The 18,290-nt window shown below is 46.9% G+C and overlaps 1 protein-coding gene, 1 non-coding gene and 1 pseudogene across 2 annotated transcripts; all 3 read left to right on the forward strand.

Annotated features, from left to right (window-relative positions):
* The first annotated feature begins 3,307 nt into the window (after nt 1-3,307).
* LOC132424151 (small ribosomal subunit protein uS11) lies at nt 3,308-3,856 on the forward strand. The gene has a single exon (XM_060009963.1). The coding sequence runs from the start codon at nt 3,338-3,340 to the stop codon at nt 3,791-3,793; it is 456 nt and encodes a 151-aa protein (XP_059865946.1). The 5' UTR covers nt 3,308-3,337; the 3' UTR covers nt 3,794-3,856.
* Nucleotides 3,857-8,260: 4,404 nt separating this feature from the next.
* On the forward strand, nt 8,261-8,333 carry TRNAG-UCC (transfer RNA glycine (anticodon UCC)). The gene has a single exon. It is a non-coding gene; the product is annotated as a tRNA-Gly (tRNA).
* A 1,347-nt stretch (nt 8,334-9,680) lies between these two features.
* On the forward strand, nt 9,681-10,110 carry LOC132424152 (large ribosomal subunit protein eL28 pseudogene; annotated as a pseudogene).
* Nucleotides 10,111-18,290: the final 8,180 nt, after the last annotated feature.

The following is an 18,290-nucleotide window of genomic DNA, read 5'->3' on the forward strand; positions in this document are numbered from 1 at the left end:
GCCATTACCAATGGCGACTCCACACGTGAATGACATCTCTGGGCCTGTGCTGTGTCTTGTGCTCCCTGACACATCATTCTTGATGATTTGCACTACCAGCCCATGTTATGGCCTCTGGTGTGTCACTTGCCAGGCTTCCTGCTGACATTTTCGTCCCTAAAGTGTCTGTCCAGGTAGATCGTGAAATGAAACATGCAGGCTGCCTTTTCTAGGTCTGCAAAACAAGCTTCAGCTTTCCAAGTGATTAGTTTTCCTAAGAGTCCATGCCGAGGACCTAAGAGTGCATCGCCCAGTTCTAGAAAGCAAAAAACCTTCCTCTCCAATGTATAATGTTCCTCACTCACTATGGTTTCCATCAAGTGTCAACGAGACGTCAGAAAGCTTCTCGCTGCCACTGTGGGCTCCCTCTAGGCAAGACTGGTCTCTTTCATTGAAGAATATCTGTTCAATAGAGAAACAGTTCTGAAGAACAGATAGTCTCACGAAAAGATCTGCAGCTGGCCAGGACCGCCATTCCCCAATCTGCCCCACCATGGTAGTCATTTGTCTTTAGAAGGTTCCAGAGTGGACACCCTCCATGGGCAGAACCAGAAGGGAAAAAGGAATCTAAGGGGGGGCTGGCTATCCAGTTGGGCAACAGGAGAGGAACATTTACAGCAGGGAGAGTGTTGGCAAAGAATAGGTAAGCTTGAGTGGCAGAGGAGAAGGAGGTATGACTAAAATATAACAGGCAATATAAGGAAAATGAATCCAGTTGGAGGCTGGGCATGGGAGAACCACACCTCCCATGTATGGACATAGAGCTCTGCCCATTGCCCATTTCCAGGCTCCAAAGTATGTCTCATCAAACAGCCCAGACTGACTCCAGCAAATGTTGACTTAGCAAATGCTAACACTCAACATGTTTAGTTGAAAGGACCCTGAGAGCACACTGGGCCTACACCTAACATTTCATAGATGGATAAACTGAGGCTCAGACAGGGGAAAAACTCGTGCCCAGAAATAGAACCCAGATCTCCCCATTCCTTTGCCTGTGCTCCCTTCCGTACAGACATGGTTAACAAGGTGCGTACTGAAAGAACCCAAACTGAGGGCAAATCTCCCCTGCTATGGAGGACCAGATCTGTAGGTTATCCTCCACTTCATCCAGCATGTTCCATCTGCTGGTTGCTCCTGGACAGGAGAAAATTCGTAGCACTATTTCAAGTGAAGTAAATGACTTGTCAGGAAGAATATAAAGGGTAGCTTGCCTCAGATGGAGAGGATGATACAGATGGATAAGAATGAAAAATGCAGACACAGGTGACTCATCAGAACAAGGGACGCTAGGCTGGAAGGAAAGGTGGAGAGTGTGGGATGTGATGAGGCAAATGGAAACCGGACCTGCCAGACTGAAGCTGTCAATGAAGAAGCAGAGACGCCTCTTCACAAGGCAGAGGCTCTACCCCAGACGGTGTCAGGATGCCTTACAGAAGGGATCCCTCCCGCAGATGGGCAGTCACTCGGTGGAACAAGGCCTAAAGAGCAGACAGTTCTGCACCAAAAAATCTGCCGCCTCTTACCTCTCCAGATTTAGGCTATAACAAAAATTGGTCTAAGTTGTATCCACATGCTGGGGTGGCTCAACCAAATCAGCCATGTCAGAATTTCACAACTGTTCTGTTCCCGATGACTCTTCAGCAATCCTCCGGACCTCTCCACTTACACAAACTGTGTCTCTCTCGCAAGCCCAACTCTCCTCTATGAGGAAAGTTTGCTCTGATTTCACACCTTCAATCCCAGCCAAAAGTCCCTATGTCTGAAATCACCCACTTTTTTCTGCACACCTTTCATACAAATTAGAACTTCCAACCCTGTATGGGTTACTAGGGCGCATGCCTGAGTACCCCTGCTAGGCTGAGACGCTGAGAGACAGGATCCATGGCTCACAGTGGCTTTTCCCAAAGCACAGTGATAGACTAAGACCAAGAAACGTCCAGGGGCGGGGTGAAAGCTGGTGATGCAGAGAGTCTAGGATCTAAAACTTTGAGAACAAACCTCTCGGGAAGTCACAATGCACATTAGTTTCCTAAAGATTCAGAAAAGTCCCACAGTAAAGATACCCATTTAATTCTGTTTAACCTGCCAAACTTTCTTGGCGACAAGACCTTTTCTCATAGAACAATAAGGGACCTCAGAGCTTCTACAGAAGCACCTTATCCAATATTTCCACTACTGCTCATCTCATACTAGACTACATGTCTTCCTTAACAGCAAGGACCTTGTCTAAATCATCATGGTATCTCTGACACCCAGCAGAGTGCCTTACAAGATGTAGGCCAAAAAATATGTGTTCAATGAATGCCCTAAATCCAGTCCTCTCATTTCTAAGATGAGAAAATAAAACCAAGTATGTCAACATGACCTCCTCTGTATCTTCCTAAGTGTCCAAAAGAATGTCTTACACAGAGAATGTGTTCAACAATTCTTGAAGAATGGAATGCAGTGGAATGCAATGGAATGCAATGCAATGGAATGCAATGGAATGGAACAGAAAAATTTCTCAGCTGCGCCCCAAGCCAGAAGTTCCCATAACACAATAGACTCCTACCTCTTCTCCTCCTCCTTTACCCAAGTTGGGTGTCAAGCAGACGAAAATGAAGATGACAAATCAGAAGAGGAAAGCCATGGGAAAACCAAAGGCCCTTTGCGGTGAGAGGTGGGGAAATGGTGTTTGCAAACTGATGGGGATAAACAAGACCTGTCTGTATCTAATTTAGACTTCATAAGATAGTTTGCTGAATGTTAATTAATACTCAGTGCTTGTTACCAACTGTGGTGATTAACTTAATTTTGAATTAAATAAGCAATAAATGCTTAACTGAAGTTCTATTAAATTTTACCCAGCAAGTGAGGTATATGAGGCTCTTAATTGACTTTAAACAAGATAGTTATGGCAAGTTAGTTGAACTTTTATTACCTGAAGATAACTGCCTTATTAAAACTAAATTGACTACTTTACTTGATAGAGAAATATGTCACCTTCTTTCCATTTACCAAAAACATGTCCAAAAAGGTTCATACAGTTGGTCTAAACGGCTTAGATGGGGTAATTTTGTTTTCTAGTCCTATTTTAATAATAAGTGTGCTGGGGACTTCCCTGGTGGTCCAGTGGTTAAGACTTCGCCTTCCAATGCAGGGGGTGCAGGTTCGATCCTTAGTCGGAGAGCTAAGATCACACATGCCTCACGGCCAATAAACCAAAACATAAAACAGAAGCAATATTGTAACAAATTCAATAAAGACTTTAAAAATGGTCCAGCTTTCTGGTGGCTGATTCTGGATAAGACGAGTAGAAATGGCACCTCGCAAGGGGAAAGAAAAGAAGGAAGAACAGGTCATCAGCCTTGGTCCTCAGGTGGCCGAAGGAGAAAATGTATTTGGTGTGTGCCACATTTTTGCGTCCTTCAATGACACTTTCGTCCATGTCACCGATCTTTCTGGCAAGGAAACCATCTGCCGTGTAACTGGTGGGATGAAGGTGAAGGCTGACCGAGATGAGTCATCTCCATATGCTGCCATGTTGGCTGCCCAGGATGTAGCCCAGAGGTGCAAGGAGCTGGGCATCACTGCCCTCCACATCAAACTCCGGGCCACAGGAGGAAATAGGACCAAGACTCCTGGACCAGGGGCCCAGTCAGCCCTTAGAGCCCTCGCCCGCTCAGGAATGAAGATTGGGCGGATTGAGGATGTCACCCCCATCCCCTCCGACAGCACCCGCAGGAAGGGGGGTCGCCGTGGTCGCCGTCTGTGAACAGGACTCCTCAAATTATTGTTTTCTGTTAATAAATTGCCTTGATGTAAAAAAAAAAAAAAAAAAAAAAAAAATGGTCCACATCGAAAAAAATCTTTAAAAAAATAAATAATCATAAGTGTGCTCATTTAAGAATGAATGTAAATGTAAGAGGCAAAGAGCTCTAGGAAGGAGTTATATATGAGACTGAAGAACCGGGTGATCATATTTTCTAGATCAAAACTCAGGACTCTGCTTTCTCAATGTAGGCTACTGATACAAAACATACAATATCACAATTACTGTTCAAATAAATGGTTGGCTCTGCTACTGAACAAGCTGAATGACTTTGGTAATTAATCTCTTTTTTCTAGATCTCAGCCACCACACATATTACACGAGGAGGCTGGAGTGGAGATCGCTGACTTTACTCACTTATTTTTTTCTTTGTGGTATGCATAGCCCCTGGAAGAGTGCCTGGCACATAGTAGGTGCTCAATAAACATTGAGTGACTGAATGAATGAATACATAAACTAAAGTTTAGGCAACTCAAAACACTAAACATTTTTAGCCCTTTCATATGAACCTTCTCCAGCTCAGACCATTTTTAAATATTGCCATTTGAGAATTCACGCAAGGGGACACACAAACTCTAAACCACTTCTCAGGATATTTTTTCAGTAATTAAAGGAATGCAAATTGAAACAATAATGAAATATGATTTCCTACATATTAATTTAGCAGAGACAAATATAAAGTTATAAAATTAAATTCTAGGGAAGACATGGAGAAACCAGTAGATTCATCCACTGCTAATGACTCTGCAAATTAGTACAGTCTTTCTGAAGGCTGAATAGCAACCAGCATGAAAAGTAATAGAACTATTCAGTACTTTGTGCCTATAATTCTCCTTTGAAAGAACTTAAAACTTATTTAGCCAGCTGATAAACATGTATTTAAGGTCTACCTGCTATGGGTCATACTCTATGGGGAAATACAAAGGAAAGGATCTTGGCTGTCTTACCATCTGGTGGGTGACAAGAGAGAAAAGAGGGAAATGATAGCATTTTTCAGCAGATCACATGGCAGGCTTCAGTGCTTTCCTACCCTGACCACAGAATCCTTTCCACAATGACATTACATGGAAGGCACTATTATCCTCTTTCACAGACGAGCAGTTGGAGGTTCAGAGAGGCTAAGTAACCAGTATGATTATATAACTATCAAGATACAGTGCCGTGATTTGAACCCAAACCTGTCTGACTCTCCAGCCATACACGCATTTTCTCCTACATCCCTGAGGAGATAAGATACATAGTCACATAACCACAAAACACAAGGGACAAAATGGTAACCGATGTGCGGGAAAGTGGAAGTGCCAAAGAAATCACTGTCTTCAGGAAATAATTTAGAAGGAAGTAAAAGCTATTTATTTGTCCACTGATGTTTACAATGCATGTTTTAACATATTGAATTGTATTAAATGTCTTTAAAAACTAAAAACTATCCTAGTGTCCACACGGGTAAAGTCAGTTTCAACAAATCTTTAGTTATATAAAAGATAAATATAGGGCTTCCCTGGTGGCGCAGTGGTTAAGAATCCACCTGCCAATGTAGGGGACACGGGTTCGAGCCCTGGTCCGGCAAGCTCCCACATGCCGCGGAGCAACTTAAGCCCGCGCGCCGCACGACTACTGAAGCCTGCACGCCTAGAGCTCAAGCTCCGCAACGAGAAGCCACCGCAATGAGAAGCCTGCGCACGGCAACGAAGAGTAGCCCCCGCTCGCCGCAACCAGAGAAAAGCCTAAGCGCAGCAACAAAGACCCAATGCAGCCAAAAATAAATAAATAAATAAAATAAAATACATTTATAAAAAAGATAAAGACCAGGCCAAAAGAAGAAAGAGCTTTTCTTGTAATAATATTAAGTGGAAGAAAACATTGTACACAGACGGAGAAGTGGACGTGCCCTTTCGGGGGGCTTAAGATCAGGGTTATGGTCCCCTAAAAGATCAGAGAGAGGTATTCAGGTAAAAGAGTTTTGGTGGGAGCTTTTCTGGCGTGGTTTTTTTTTTTTTAATGAAGCTGAGTAAATGTATTCTAAATGAGTTCTTTCTCATTGTCTTTTGATAACAGATTAATTAATGTTTAGAGGAGCTCAATTAGGTTTTTTTTATTACTAAAGATATTCTTAAAACTCAAGTTGTCATTTATTACTTCATTTATATTATTCATTCACATGTTCATTCAGCAAGCACTGATTAAATCCTTATCTTATATCAGGATCCACAATGGGTTTAAAGTTATCAATAGGAATAAAGCTAGAGCCTGTCCTGGGGATCTGCACAGGCTGGGAATAGGAGGAATCTAAAATTGTGCAAATAGAAACCTCAAGTTGAAGTCCTGGTTCAACATCCGGCTAGCTGGGGCCCTGAGCAAGTCATTTAATCTTTCTCAGCCTCAGGTTCTTGATAGTAAAACTTGAACAATAATAATAACTGCTCACAGGACTATTGTGAGGATTTACCTGTAATTTGTAGGAAAACACATGATTAACTGTAAAGCACTATAAAAATGGCGACTGGTCGAAAGCATCATTAACTGTATGGTGGATTCCATTTTGATCAGGATCATGGAGGCTGGCCTAGGTGACAAAGGTCTCCCTGGTGAGTATTAACTTGCTGCTGCCCCCAAAATGGTTAGTCCCTCACGACTCTGCATGAACTATGGCCCACCATTCTCAGTGCCTAATCACCCATTTTTAATTCTCTCTGCCTTTTGTCCAATTTGGCTAAAATCGTCCTGAGGAACCAAATGGAGAGAGGAACCCCAGGTAAGACCGTTATAAGTATCTTCTCCAAGGAAGGAAGAAAGGGAAGGAGGGAAGGAGGTAGGAAGGAAGGAATTTAAAAAAAAAAAGAATCAGGGTTAATAGACCTCAAAGATATTCTAGACCAAGTCTTCAACCACTGCCTGAGTTTTCACTGTAACATCCCAATCAGCCACTGCTTGAATATCTCCAGTGATCACAGATTCCGTAACTCTAGAAAGAGCCAATTTCATTCAGAGTTAAGAGATTCCATGGAACTCCTAAAAGATAAAAAGTGATGGAGATCTTCCTCTTGACAAACGGCTATCTCAGCAACTAGGTACCTGTTACCCTGGGCAGAGGATGGATCACCTGGGGATTATGATGGAACCAGGGCTGTGGACTCTGTATGTGTTACCTGCTCAGGGCCTGGGTTTCCTCTTGTTTAAATGAGGAGATTGGGTGACCTCTATTCCACCTGTGAACTGTCCCTCAGAGCCAATGCCTCAACCTCATTTCAGCTTCCATTTATCTGGTACCTGGACTACAGCAGCACATCTCACCATCTCCAGTACCAGGCCCCTCCAACCATCCGTAACCCATCACTTTTCTAAAGCACAGTCCAATCACCTCCCTTCCCTACGTGATGCGCCTTTCACAGCACAGTCTCAAGTCCTCAGTCAGCAATCTAGATCTTTGTCAATCCACATCCCAGCCCACCCCTGCACCCTCATTTCCATGGCCTCTCTACTCCACAGCCCATCCCCAACGACTCCAGTTTTCCAAGGTGCCATGCACTTTCTCACCTGTTCGTGTTATTTCCCTTGCTCAATGACCCCCCTCCTCCTCTAGCCCACTAGACAAATCCCCACTCATCCTTCAAGGCCCAATCAAATGATAGTCCTTTATCTGTGAAGTTTCCCCAGGGTCCCTAGAGTTAGTCATCATTCAATTAGAGTCACCAGATATTTTTTTCCACATACTTTTACATCCTCTCTTGATTATTTAAATGACCTCTGGAGGCAGGGATGGCACCGCATTCACGTTTCCATCCCCCAAGCCCAGACTAGAGTTTCACTCATTCATTCACAGGTACACCCAGCACCTGGTGTGGAATGAATGAACACACAAACACATCAGATCGATGGACAGATGTATCTGGAGGGTCCTGTCCAGCTGTCATTACTGGAACCCTCATAGTTTCCTATGAAGTGAAGCTGCTGCAGCCGAGAAGAGAAGTCCAGTTTGGAAACAACCAGACTACAGGAAAGCTGACCTGCCTTTCACCTCATTCTAAGAAAAGGTGCCGCTTACCCTCCAGGTCACTTCAGAATTTGCCTTTCCCATGAAGTCAGGGCACACCCTGCCCTCTGGGTAGCAACTCCCTCCTCCAGTTCCTGAAAATGATTCATTTTCATATCAAACAAGACAGAAGCTCTAGGTGCCAATTAAGTTTTTTTAATTTCTGGTTTTTTTTTTTTTTTTCTTCCTGAAAACTAAACAAGAACCATATTCGTTGGAAACTCATTAGAAGAATAAGTTACTCTGGTGACCTCTTGGCACAGAACTTGGTACCGCATTAACCTGCCACAGTTACAGTTAAAGATCTTTATTAAGATGGGCCATCGGCTAGAAAATAATAGATTTAAAAACCCAGCTAAATTACACACATGAGGACTTCCCTGGTGGTCCAGTAGTTAGGACTCTGCGCTTCCACTGCAGAGGGCCCAGGTTCAATCCCTGGTCGGGGAACGAAGATCCCACGTGTGGTGTGGCCAGAAATAAATATATAAAATACACACATGGACAGAGGTTCAATCTTATTTCTTAACTATAAGTAGCCAGAGCAATTTAGCTGCCCCATCACATCCTGGGCTAAGCCTTCCTGTCCTTCCATGTTTAATCCAAGGCCCAGCCCTTCCAATAAGCTTCCTCACACGTTCCAGAGAACTCAATAAGCCCTCCATCCATACCACTCTCCTGGCGTTTTTTTTGTATTCTAAACAGGTACTAACACATTTTTATCAACCTAATAAAGTCTAACTGCCTACAAGCTAGACATTCCCTTCAAACATCCTCAAACTTTACCTTTATAAAAGCAGTTCACTGAACAAACATTTCTTGAGCACCTAGCATCTCCTCTGACAAAAACAGTAGACATTTGTTGACATTTGACTTTAGTCCTGGTCTTATACATATTACTTATACCAGCGGTCCCCAACCTTTTTGGCACCAGGGACTGGTTTCCTGGAAGACAATTTTCACACGGACCGGGGTGGGGGGGATGGGGGGGGCGGTGTTGGTTCAGGCGGTAAGGTGAGCGATGGGGGGCGGCAGATGAAGCTTCACTCCCTGGCCCACCGCTCACCTCCCGCTGTGGGCCCGGTTCCTAAGAGGCGGCTGACCAGTACCGGTCCACGGCCTGGGGATTGGGGACCCCTGACTTACACAACCTCACTCAGTACTAACAAGTAGGGTGACCTCCAATCAGAATACCTCTGAGAGTGGAAGGGGACGCTATATATACTACACCAGAACACAGGCATAAACCAGGGCTGTCCTGGCAAAACCAGAAAGTATGGTCCCTCTACCTCTGCATCAAGTACTGTTGCTACAGCCATTTTTACAGACAAGGAAATCGACACTAACATTAAAGACAGGATTCCCTTAACGCCCAAAAAGCGGTCTCCTGAAAGTGCCAAGGAATTCGCACTACCCATGCCCACGGCCATCTTCTCCGAAGCTGCTGGCTGATGGCCTGAGTGACTAAGGAATGCCGACCACGGCTGCAGCGGAAAAAGTGCCCACTGTGTGCACTGTGGGGATGGAATGAGGCCAAAGCACCCTTCTTGAAGGACAATGAAACACCTCTGCCCTGTCCTGACCCTCTTGCTTACCTGCCCCGTGAAAGGTTCCCATACAAGTTTCTGAGGAAGGCCTGGAACCACCCCTCAGCACCAGCTTTCCATGGGAACTACTGGAGACTTCGATGGGAGGCCGGGAAAGAAGCAACGACTGCACTAGAAGCAGAGCGCAAACACAGCGCAAACCAAACCCCAGAGAGGCCCCGCCCCCCGCCTGCCTCTTTGCAGCCTCCGCAACCAGAGGAGCTGCTGCCATGTCCGCGCGCCTGCAATGGCTGGTCGTCCGGAACTGCTCCACCTTCTTGATCAAGAGGAACAAGGAGACGTACAGCACCAAACCCAGTAACCTAAAGGCCCGCAACTCCTTCCGCCACAACGGGCCCATTCACCGCAAGACTGTGGGTGTGCAGCCGGCGGATAGCAAAGGGGTCATGGTAGCGATGAAGCGGTGATGCGGCCCGCAAAAGCCGGCCACCTATGTGCGGACCACCATCAACAAGAACGCCCGGGCCACACGCAGCAGCATCCGGCACGTGATCCAAAAGAACAAGCACCGCACAGATTGGCGCCTGGCCGACCCCTGGAGAGCCAGCGCCATCCTGCGCTGCCAGAAGCCTGTGACGGTGAAGAGGAAGCAGACCTGCCCACCAAGAGCTCCTGGGTGACCCCCTTCCCCAAAGCAATAAAGATGTCAGCCGATTTTTCTCAAATAAAATAAATTTAAAAAATTAAAAAACCAAGAGAGAGTTGGAGGATCACAACGGAGAAGAAGAAACACTGGACAGCCATTCACTGGTGACAAACCATCCCTCTGCATAGCCTGGAAATGCCTGTGAACGTCTGTGGTACTCGCCCCACTTCGCAAAGTGACTGTTGTCAACAGTGATGCCCTCATGAATAAGAAGTCTAAAAATGAGTAAGTAAGTACACCAGATCGGCCGTGACCACCTCAGGGAGCACCCTCCCTTAAGTCGCACGGCTAAGACTTGAACTTGGAGCTGCCTGGGTCTAAATCCCACAATCTCCTCTAGAAGGACAAGGTGCCATTCCTGTGGGCTAGACACCTTGCTGGGCACCAAGGATTAGCCCCGTGTACCCACTGCACGGCCACATTACACACTATACGGCCATGTTTAAAGCACTGTCAGAGAAATGTCTGGTTCTCACAGATGCATTGGGATAGATCCCATGATCTAAAATCGAAGGTAACTGAGGCTCAGGAATGTTCTGGAACTTGCTTAAGATCACAGGGCTAATGTGTGACTCAAACACAGGTCTTTGTTTTCTTACACCAAAAACCAAGTTGGTGATGGTACTGCTGAAATGATAGCATCTGAAGCCCTTATCCTCAGGGCTCTGGGGTCTCCAACCAGATTCTCAGGTGCCTTCCAAAGTCACAGACGGGCAGCTAATGCTACCAATTACCACACCATGAAATAATAACAGTTTCTGACCTGTGTATAGGGCTTGCTAAAGACTTTCACATCAATTATCTCCTGCTCACCAGCAGAAGTGAAGGAAGGAACAAGACAGGAGCTTTAGAGCTGAGAGTCTGATTCTCACTGTACCACTTAAGCACCACAGGGGAAGTTCCTTCACCCCTGAACTTTTACAAGATTGATCCTGCCCACCCATCTCTTGGATGGCAGTTGTGAGCTAAGTAATAAAAAACAACCGTAAAATGCATTCGCCACATAAAAAGTGCTACAAAGGCTACGAAACGCTAATGGGTTCTATGAGATGGGCTGTGATGGGCAGGTTTAAGATGGAAAGAAAAAACAGCAGGATCTACCTGGTAAGGGATCTAATGCTGGCAGCCTGAAAACTTGTAGGAAAGCAAAAATAAGTAAAAATAAAAGGGGAATGAGGGTGGGGGCCGCCACAGGCAAAGAACCTTAAAGTTATCGTGCAGAAGCTTGGTTCCGGCAAACAAGCGACAGGAATAAATAGCAGAAAAAGAAAGAAACCCCCAAAGCACTCTCAGACTGAAAATGAACCTTCTTAATCACTTTGTTTTCAAAGTGCAAAGAACAAGGTTCAAGCCCAGTAACAACGATCTCCAAGTTATAGTCCCTCCCAAATTCTCCCAAGCAAAGCCCCTGGGGGTGGGGTGGGGAAGGAATGTGTCCAGCCAGGCTCAGCAGAGAGAGAATGAAAAACACCCTTGAAACAGAGCAGGAAAGGGAGTAAGGGCCACACCCAACTCCAGCTCAGCGGGGACAAGGGTGTGACTGAGCACTTCCCTGGGGCCTCAGTTTCCTCACCAGCAAAAGGAGGAGTCAGGTCGCTCTGGCCACCAAGGCCCCAGCCCACAATTCTAAGGCATGAACTTGCTGCCAGCCTGTTGCTTCCACTGCCTACAAGCTTTGGTGCCGATAACATACTTTTTCCAGTCAAGGCTGATAAGCTGGCAAATAATTGGAAGGACAAGAATAGGAACTAAGCTGCCTGATAAGATTCTAACAGTAAACAACTTTTTCCCTCTCTACTCTGCTGACCTGATGCAGGCCGGTGTTTCCTGACCTGGAACATTGCAGCAGCCTCCTAAGCGGTGTCCCCGCCTCTGGCCCAGAACTGCTATCACTCTGCCACCAGAGTTCTCTGAAACACAGACCCAACGACACCCTCCTTTACTCAAAAAGTAACAAAAGCCCTCCTGTTCCCTACCCACCACCACCGCTGCCATCATTCTTAGCTCAAGCTGCCAGCCCTTTACCCTCTAATCCTCCCTGGCCAGTCCCATCTTTCTCAGTGATCTCCAAACACACCCCCCAAACACTCTTAGGCCTCAGGCCTGTGCCTGTATATCAAGGTCTCTCTGCCCAGAAAGCTCTGTCCACCATAATAACCCCTACTCACCCTTCAAAACCCAACCCAATGTCTTCTTCTCCATGAGCGTTTTTTCCTGTTCTTCCAGGTAGTCAGTCAGCCATTTCTCACGGCTCCCATTATTTCTTTGTTCATCACTCTAGTAGGGCCTTCCCATGTTCTATTTCAGTCTGTCTCCTAGGCTGGAATGAAGATCCTTGAAGACAGAGCCTTAGCTGTCTTTGTAAGATCAGTTTCCAGCATTTCTGTCTGGCATGGGGTAATCATTCAGGACCCGAATGATGTGCTGAACTGAACACAAGAGACGGAGATGCATGTGATCACACACATAAGTGGGGTACAAGGGGGCTAAGAGTCTGGGAATGGCTTCATGGCACTAGCTGGGTTGTCTGTATCAGTAAATGTTACTCATTCTAAATGAGTAAACAAGCAGTTACTAAACATCTTCAAGGTACCAGAGATGAGAGGTATTCAAAGAAGAGAAAGCCAAGGTCTTATTTACTTTGCTGGGTGCCATTCCTAGGATCTGTCTTCTCGCCCCTGAAAATATCTTACCTGTAAGTTATCAAAATGCAAATAACCCACCTCAGGTGGGTAGGTCACAGAAAGAACCTTAGTTGATCCCTCAGAGTCCTGAGCCTGAACGCCTTCTTGGAGGAAGAGGTCTGCGTGAGCTAGTGAAGGCCGGGATCCAACAGGAGCTATCTGGCTCGACTCCGGAGAACATTGTCCCAGGAGCCATGGATCAAGGGCAATGACTGAGATCAAGACCGCCATCACTCCCCTACTTTGTTATCCTGTTTCCCCAACTGCCTCTCTATGGGGTACCTCAAATCCTTATTACTCCAAGAGACTGGGGAGAAGGCAATGTTGGGGGGAGGAAGCAGATGTTTGCTAGAGAAGCTCTGTCCTCTCCAGTTAGCTTTGCAGAGCGAAGACACCCAAAGGGTAGAGGGAATGGCAGCATCTCAAGAGAGACCGGGCTGAAGCAGCACCAGTATGGAAGTGAAAAGCCTGCTTGCCCAGGGAAACCCTGGATTATGGTCCTGCTGGGGCCCAAGGAATGGGTACTGAGTTAAATTCTGAGGAAGAACATTGAAAGACAGGGGTGACTTTGTGAAATAAAATTCATATTTCATGGCAAGGCAAGAAAACTTAAACATAAAAATGCTTCCCTGCCCTTTGGCCCCCTGTCTCCCCGCACTGCGCATCGAGGGTCTGCATTACGATTCGACCAGACCTCCCCCAGGGGCAGGCATACCTGCTCAACCATCAAGAGCAACAGGCTCCTAGCATCAACCAGACAACGCCTTCAACGCCTTAATAACATTCCTTCTTGATGTTGCAGGGGTCACATGACCCACCAGGATGATGCTTAGATCTGCGTTAAGTAAACTGTTGATAATATCAATACATCACGTGATGTACAGCCCTCTGTCTCAAAAAGCTTATATAACCATGCCTTGACTTCTATCAGGCGGAACAGTTCTCAGAGTGTTCTGAGATGTTCTTCCCGGGTTATAATGCTCAAATTTGGATCGAATAAAATTTTCCAGTTCTTTTTTAGATCGACTGATTAATTTTCATCGACAATTTCCACTTTTCCTTCTGTGGGCAGAGAGAGAGCGGTGAAGATCACGGAAAGGTTCTAAACTCACCATTTCACTTAGTAGTTGTGTAACCTTATTTAACCAAACTCATTTTCTCATCTGCAAAATGAGATTGATAATCATAAAACCTACTTTAATAAGTCAGTATGAGAATTACATAAGTACACGGTAAGTACTCAAATTTTTTAAATTATGTTATTATTATTAAGAAAGAAGGATCGAAAGATAAACATTTTCTAGCCTCAATTTTGTGGTTTACCTGCTTCCAAGCATGAATCGCATTAACCCCCTGGCCACCCACCCACCCTATTTTTAGAAAGTCAGGAGAGGTGAGGTCCTCATCAATGCATCAGTGTCCTTCCCCATTTCTATGACTCGCATTAAGAAGGCACTGCCATTTTCTCCACACATCCAAGCCATCTAGAGCAGACTCCCACATCACGATTCCATTCCTTCTTCCCTTCCCCACCTCTGCTTCACACACACCTTCAAGCCCATGGATTTCCACCCAGATAAGCTTCCTGCATGCATCACAACTTTACCTCCCCTTTCCTCGCCTCGGTTTCTTCCAGCTGGGTGCTGCCTTCCAATGCCATTATCCAGGAAAAGTCCCCACCCAGCAATGCACACGCTGAGCTAGGACTCCTAATTACTGCCCAGGGTCAAAGTCTCAGCTCCACTCAACCACTTACTAAATACTTTACTCTTCTTCCTGGGCTTAGCATCCCAATACCTAATCCCACAGATGCTTCCAGAGCCCTTGCCCAGCCTTGTTTTCATGCAAATCTCTAGAGAAGCCTTTAATGGCCTCTAGAGCCCACAAGATAAATTTAAATCTACTTAGCAAAGAATGAAAGTCCTCCCTTTTCCCATTTCCCACCACCCTGTTCATGCTGGCCATGCAAAAACCAGCCTCAACCACCATGCTCCTTCCCTACATTCGTCTGCATATGCCTAACAGGTTCAGCCCTCACCTGTTGTTCTTCCACTTGGGCGATTCCTATATAATCCTAAAGATTCTCTTCAGACACTGCTCCCTCTGGTAGCTTCCCTGAGGTGGAACGACATCAGTGCAGCAGAAACATAGCCCTCGAACAGCACCATACACACACACACAGGTGCTCCCCAAGAACAGGGACCGTGTCCTCCTCATCTTTGCACTCCCAGGGCTAGCCAGTTCCTGCTTCACAGAAGGGAGGCTCCAGAACCTGTGTGCTTCATCCACTGCTCCTCTTGTTCTGTGTAGAAACAGCAGCGTGCTCCGTCCTCTGGTTTTATTATGTTACCCGGCATCTTCTATCTCGCTGCCCATTTTCCATTTAATGCAGCAAATCTCTGGGCTAAGGGATCCTCCCAGTCCTCATGAGTTACATTCTGCCCTTGGTCAACCCCCCCTCAAAAAAAAAACCCACCATCATTCCAGCATCTTCAGCCATAGTTCTGAAATCAAATTCAATTTGACCTTCCCATTCCTAATTAACCCATGCTAGCTCCACAGCAGGGTAAAGTCAAATATTAACATCAAGAGGCAAAGTTCTAGGCTGTCATTTTGAGCACATTTCTAATTAGCTCTGTGACCTTCGGCAAGAGGTAAAGTCGAGATGACAGGATCACCAGGCCCAATTCTCAGGGGACTTTTGAGATTCAAATGGAATATCTGATGGAAAACTTTTATAAAGTGCAAAGCACCGTACATTCATAAAGGATATGATCAACAAATTTTATCAACTCTTAACCCTCAAGGGTAAGACGTACCATTATCAACTTAGAACGAAGCGCTGCTCAACTATGACACATCTGTGATCATAAGACAACCCAATTTCAGTGATATTAAAATGGGAAAAAGTGTACTTTTATATGCCTCAATACATACAATGTACAATTTATATGCCTCAATAAAATAAGGAACCTGCCGTAAAATACTCATCTTTGCCAATGGCACATAACAGACACTCAGTAATACACGTGGGGTAAATGAGCAACACCCCACCGATAATATTCTTAGGCCAGATTATGGCCTCTCTCACTGGAATGGGCAGCAGAAGGCCTCCCAATGCCAGTTCCTCTTCTCTCACTCATGTCCCAGCCTGCTCAAAACCCTCAAATGATCAAGTCATATCCATGCCTGGCATTTTTAAGGACCTTCATAATGAAGCCTCCTTTCCCATCTCCCACTGCCTGGAACTGACTGTCCACTGGCATATGTCACTCGAAGAAGGGTCCTACTCAGTCTGTCCCAATCATAGTAACCAGCTCCACAGCTGTTTCTCCTCCTTCTGTCAATCCCCAAAGCCGGCTCTAGGCCTGCCCGCTGCTTACAAGGAGCATGACCCTGGGCAGCTGCCTGACCCAAAGGCCCCAGGCGTGCACCCCTACCATTCAGACAGCTAACCCCGGCTACCTATCTCGCATCTAGAGTCTACACTCTAGACTCTGCAGGCCTGGGTGTTGGTGTTGGGAGACTGCCTTGCAAAAATTAAATGCAAGATACACGTTCTTGCACCTAGAGACTGTCACACAGAGTGAAGTAAGTCAGAAAGAGAAAAACAAATACCGTATATTAGCGCATATATGTGGAACCTAGAAAAATGGTACAGGTGAACCGGTTTGCAGGGCAGAAATTGAGACAGATGTAGAGAACAAACGTATGGACACCAAGGGGGGAAAGCCGCGGAGGGGTGGAGGTGGTGGTGTGATGAATTGGGCAATTGGGATGGACATGTATACACTGATGTGTATAAAATGGATGACTAATAAGAACCTGCTGTATATTAAAAAAATAAAAATAAAGTGTATTCTTATACTGAGATAAAAAAAAATACACATTCTTCCTTTTGACTGAGCCTGGTGCAGGCAGAGACCCTGAAAGGAAGAAGGCTGGTCATGGGGTACAGAGAACCCTACTGGAAGTTCTGGCCTCCCACCGGCTACCATCATTCACTGTAGGCTTTAGAACTGGCACCCATCTTCTCTGGGCTTTTCTTTATGTTTCCCTATCCGTAAGGGCAGGGAGGGTGAGGATGCAGGGGAGAGGAGAGTGTTAGCTGCTTTCTCTCCTTCCGCTTAAAGGCTTTCTTAAAATGCTCTTGTGCTGGGGGAGGAAAGCCATTGCCAAGTCAGTAACACCTTCGTGAGAATGAGTTTTATTGGTAAGCAAGCATTAGAAAAGGGGGAGGAGGTGGAAAGAGAGACGGGATTGGACACAAGGTTAAGCGAGTCTGGTCCTAGAAAAGCAGCTCAAACGTGAACCTACATTTTTGCATTTTGTGTTGAGGGCCAGCAGACATTGGATCACTGGGAAGGGAAGGGAAGCCACAAAGCTCTTTCAGCTCCCCCAGCACCTCAAAGTCCCAAAGACACCCCTCAGGCCCAATTCCACTGATTATCTCATCTCCTGTACCCATGCCTCCCAACCCTGTGCTCCCAGCACAGTAACAGTTAGAGCTCCATCCCCACTCTCCACATTTTGAAGCCTGGCTGGCTTCAGAAAACCCCCCATCCTTCCAAAGCCTCTGATGCTTCCTGAGGGACGAGGAAACCAAACTCTTCTCCGAGCCCCTTGAAATTTTACCCTTGCCTTTTCCCCAGCACTTAGCACCTTCAACCTTGGGTCACGTCTGGTTCCTCGGGTTTGACTGTACGCTCCCTGAGGGCAGAGTAAGGGCCCTAAATGCATCTGACCCAACAACCCGGCATGGCGCGGTCTCACAGTGGGCGCTGGAAAACTGCTTGGAGAAAAGGAACTAGGAGTCGGGAGCCATTTATTTTAATTATGGCTCAGCCTCTAGTGAGCGACTTTGGGGAGCCTCTCCTCCTCTCTGGGCCTCAGTTGCCCCAACTGGAAAACGGGGGAACTTGATGTGAGGGCTCCTAGGCCCCTTCCACTGTGACAACTGTGATTCCGCGAAAGCTCGGAGCTGCTGGGTGTGGCCCCGCCCCCTGGGAGCCCTGAAAAGCCCGGGCAGGGGGCGCGCAGGGAAGGCCTCCACCCGCGCCCAGCCCCCGGTCGACGCTTCCCAAAAAACAGGGGTCCCCCTCCCCCACGCGTGCACCCCATGATTACGCTGCGGCCGACACTTCCGCACCGCGGGCCCTGCGGCCCGGCCCGGCCCGGGCGCGCGCTCGGCGCCCCGCGCTCCTGCCACCCCGGAGGCGCTCGCGCTCGGGGAGGGCTGGGGGTTCCCGAGGCGCCCGCGGGCGGAGAGTGGGGGGAAGGAAGGAGGATTTGCAACAAATACCTCGGGGAGGAGGCGGCCGGGGCAGCGGCGGCGGCGGCGGCGGCTGGAGGCGGAGGCAGCGGAGAAGGAGGAGGTGCCCAGGCACTCCCCCTCCCATTGTCCCCAGGCCCGGCACCGCGCCCCGCACCGCGCCCCGCGCCCCCGGCCGCGCAGCCAGCCCTTACCTTG

The sequence above is a fragment of the Delphinus delphis genome, chromosome 4 (assembly GCF_949987515.2).
Source record: "Delphinus delphis chromosome 4, mDelDel1.2, whole genome shotgun sequence".
NCBI classification, from domain to species: Eukaryota; Metazoa; Chordata; class Mammalia; order Artiodactyla; family Delphinidae; genus Delphinus; species Delphinus delphis.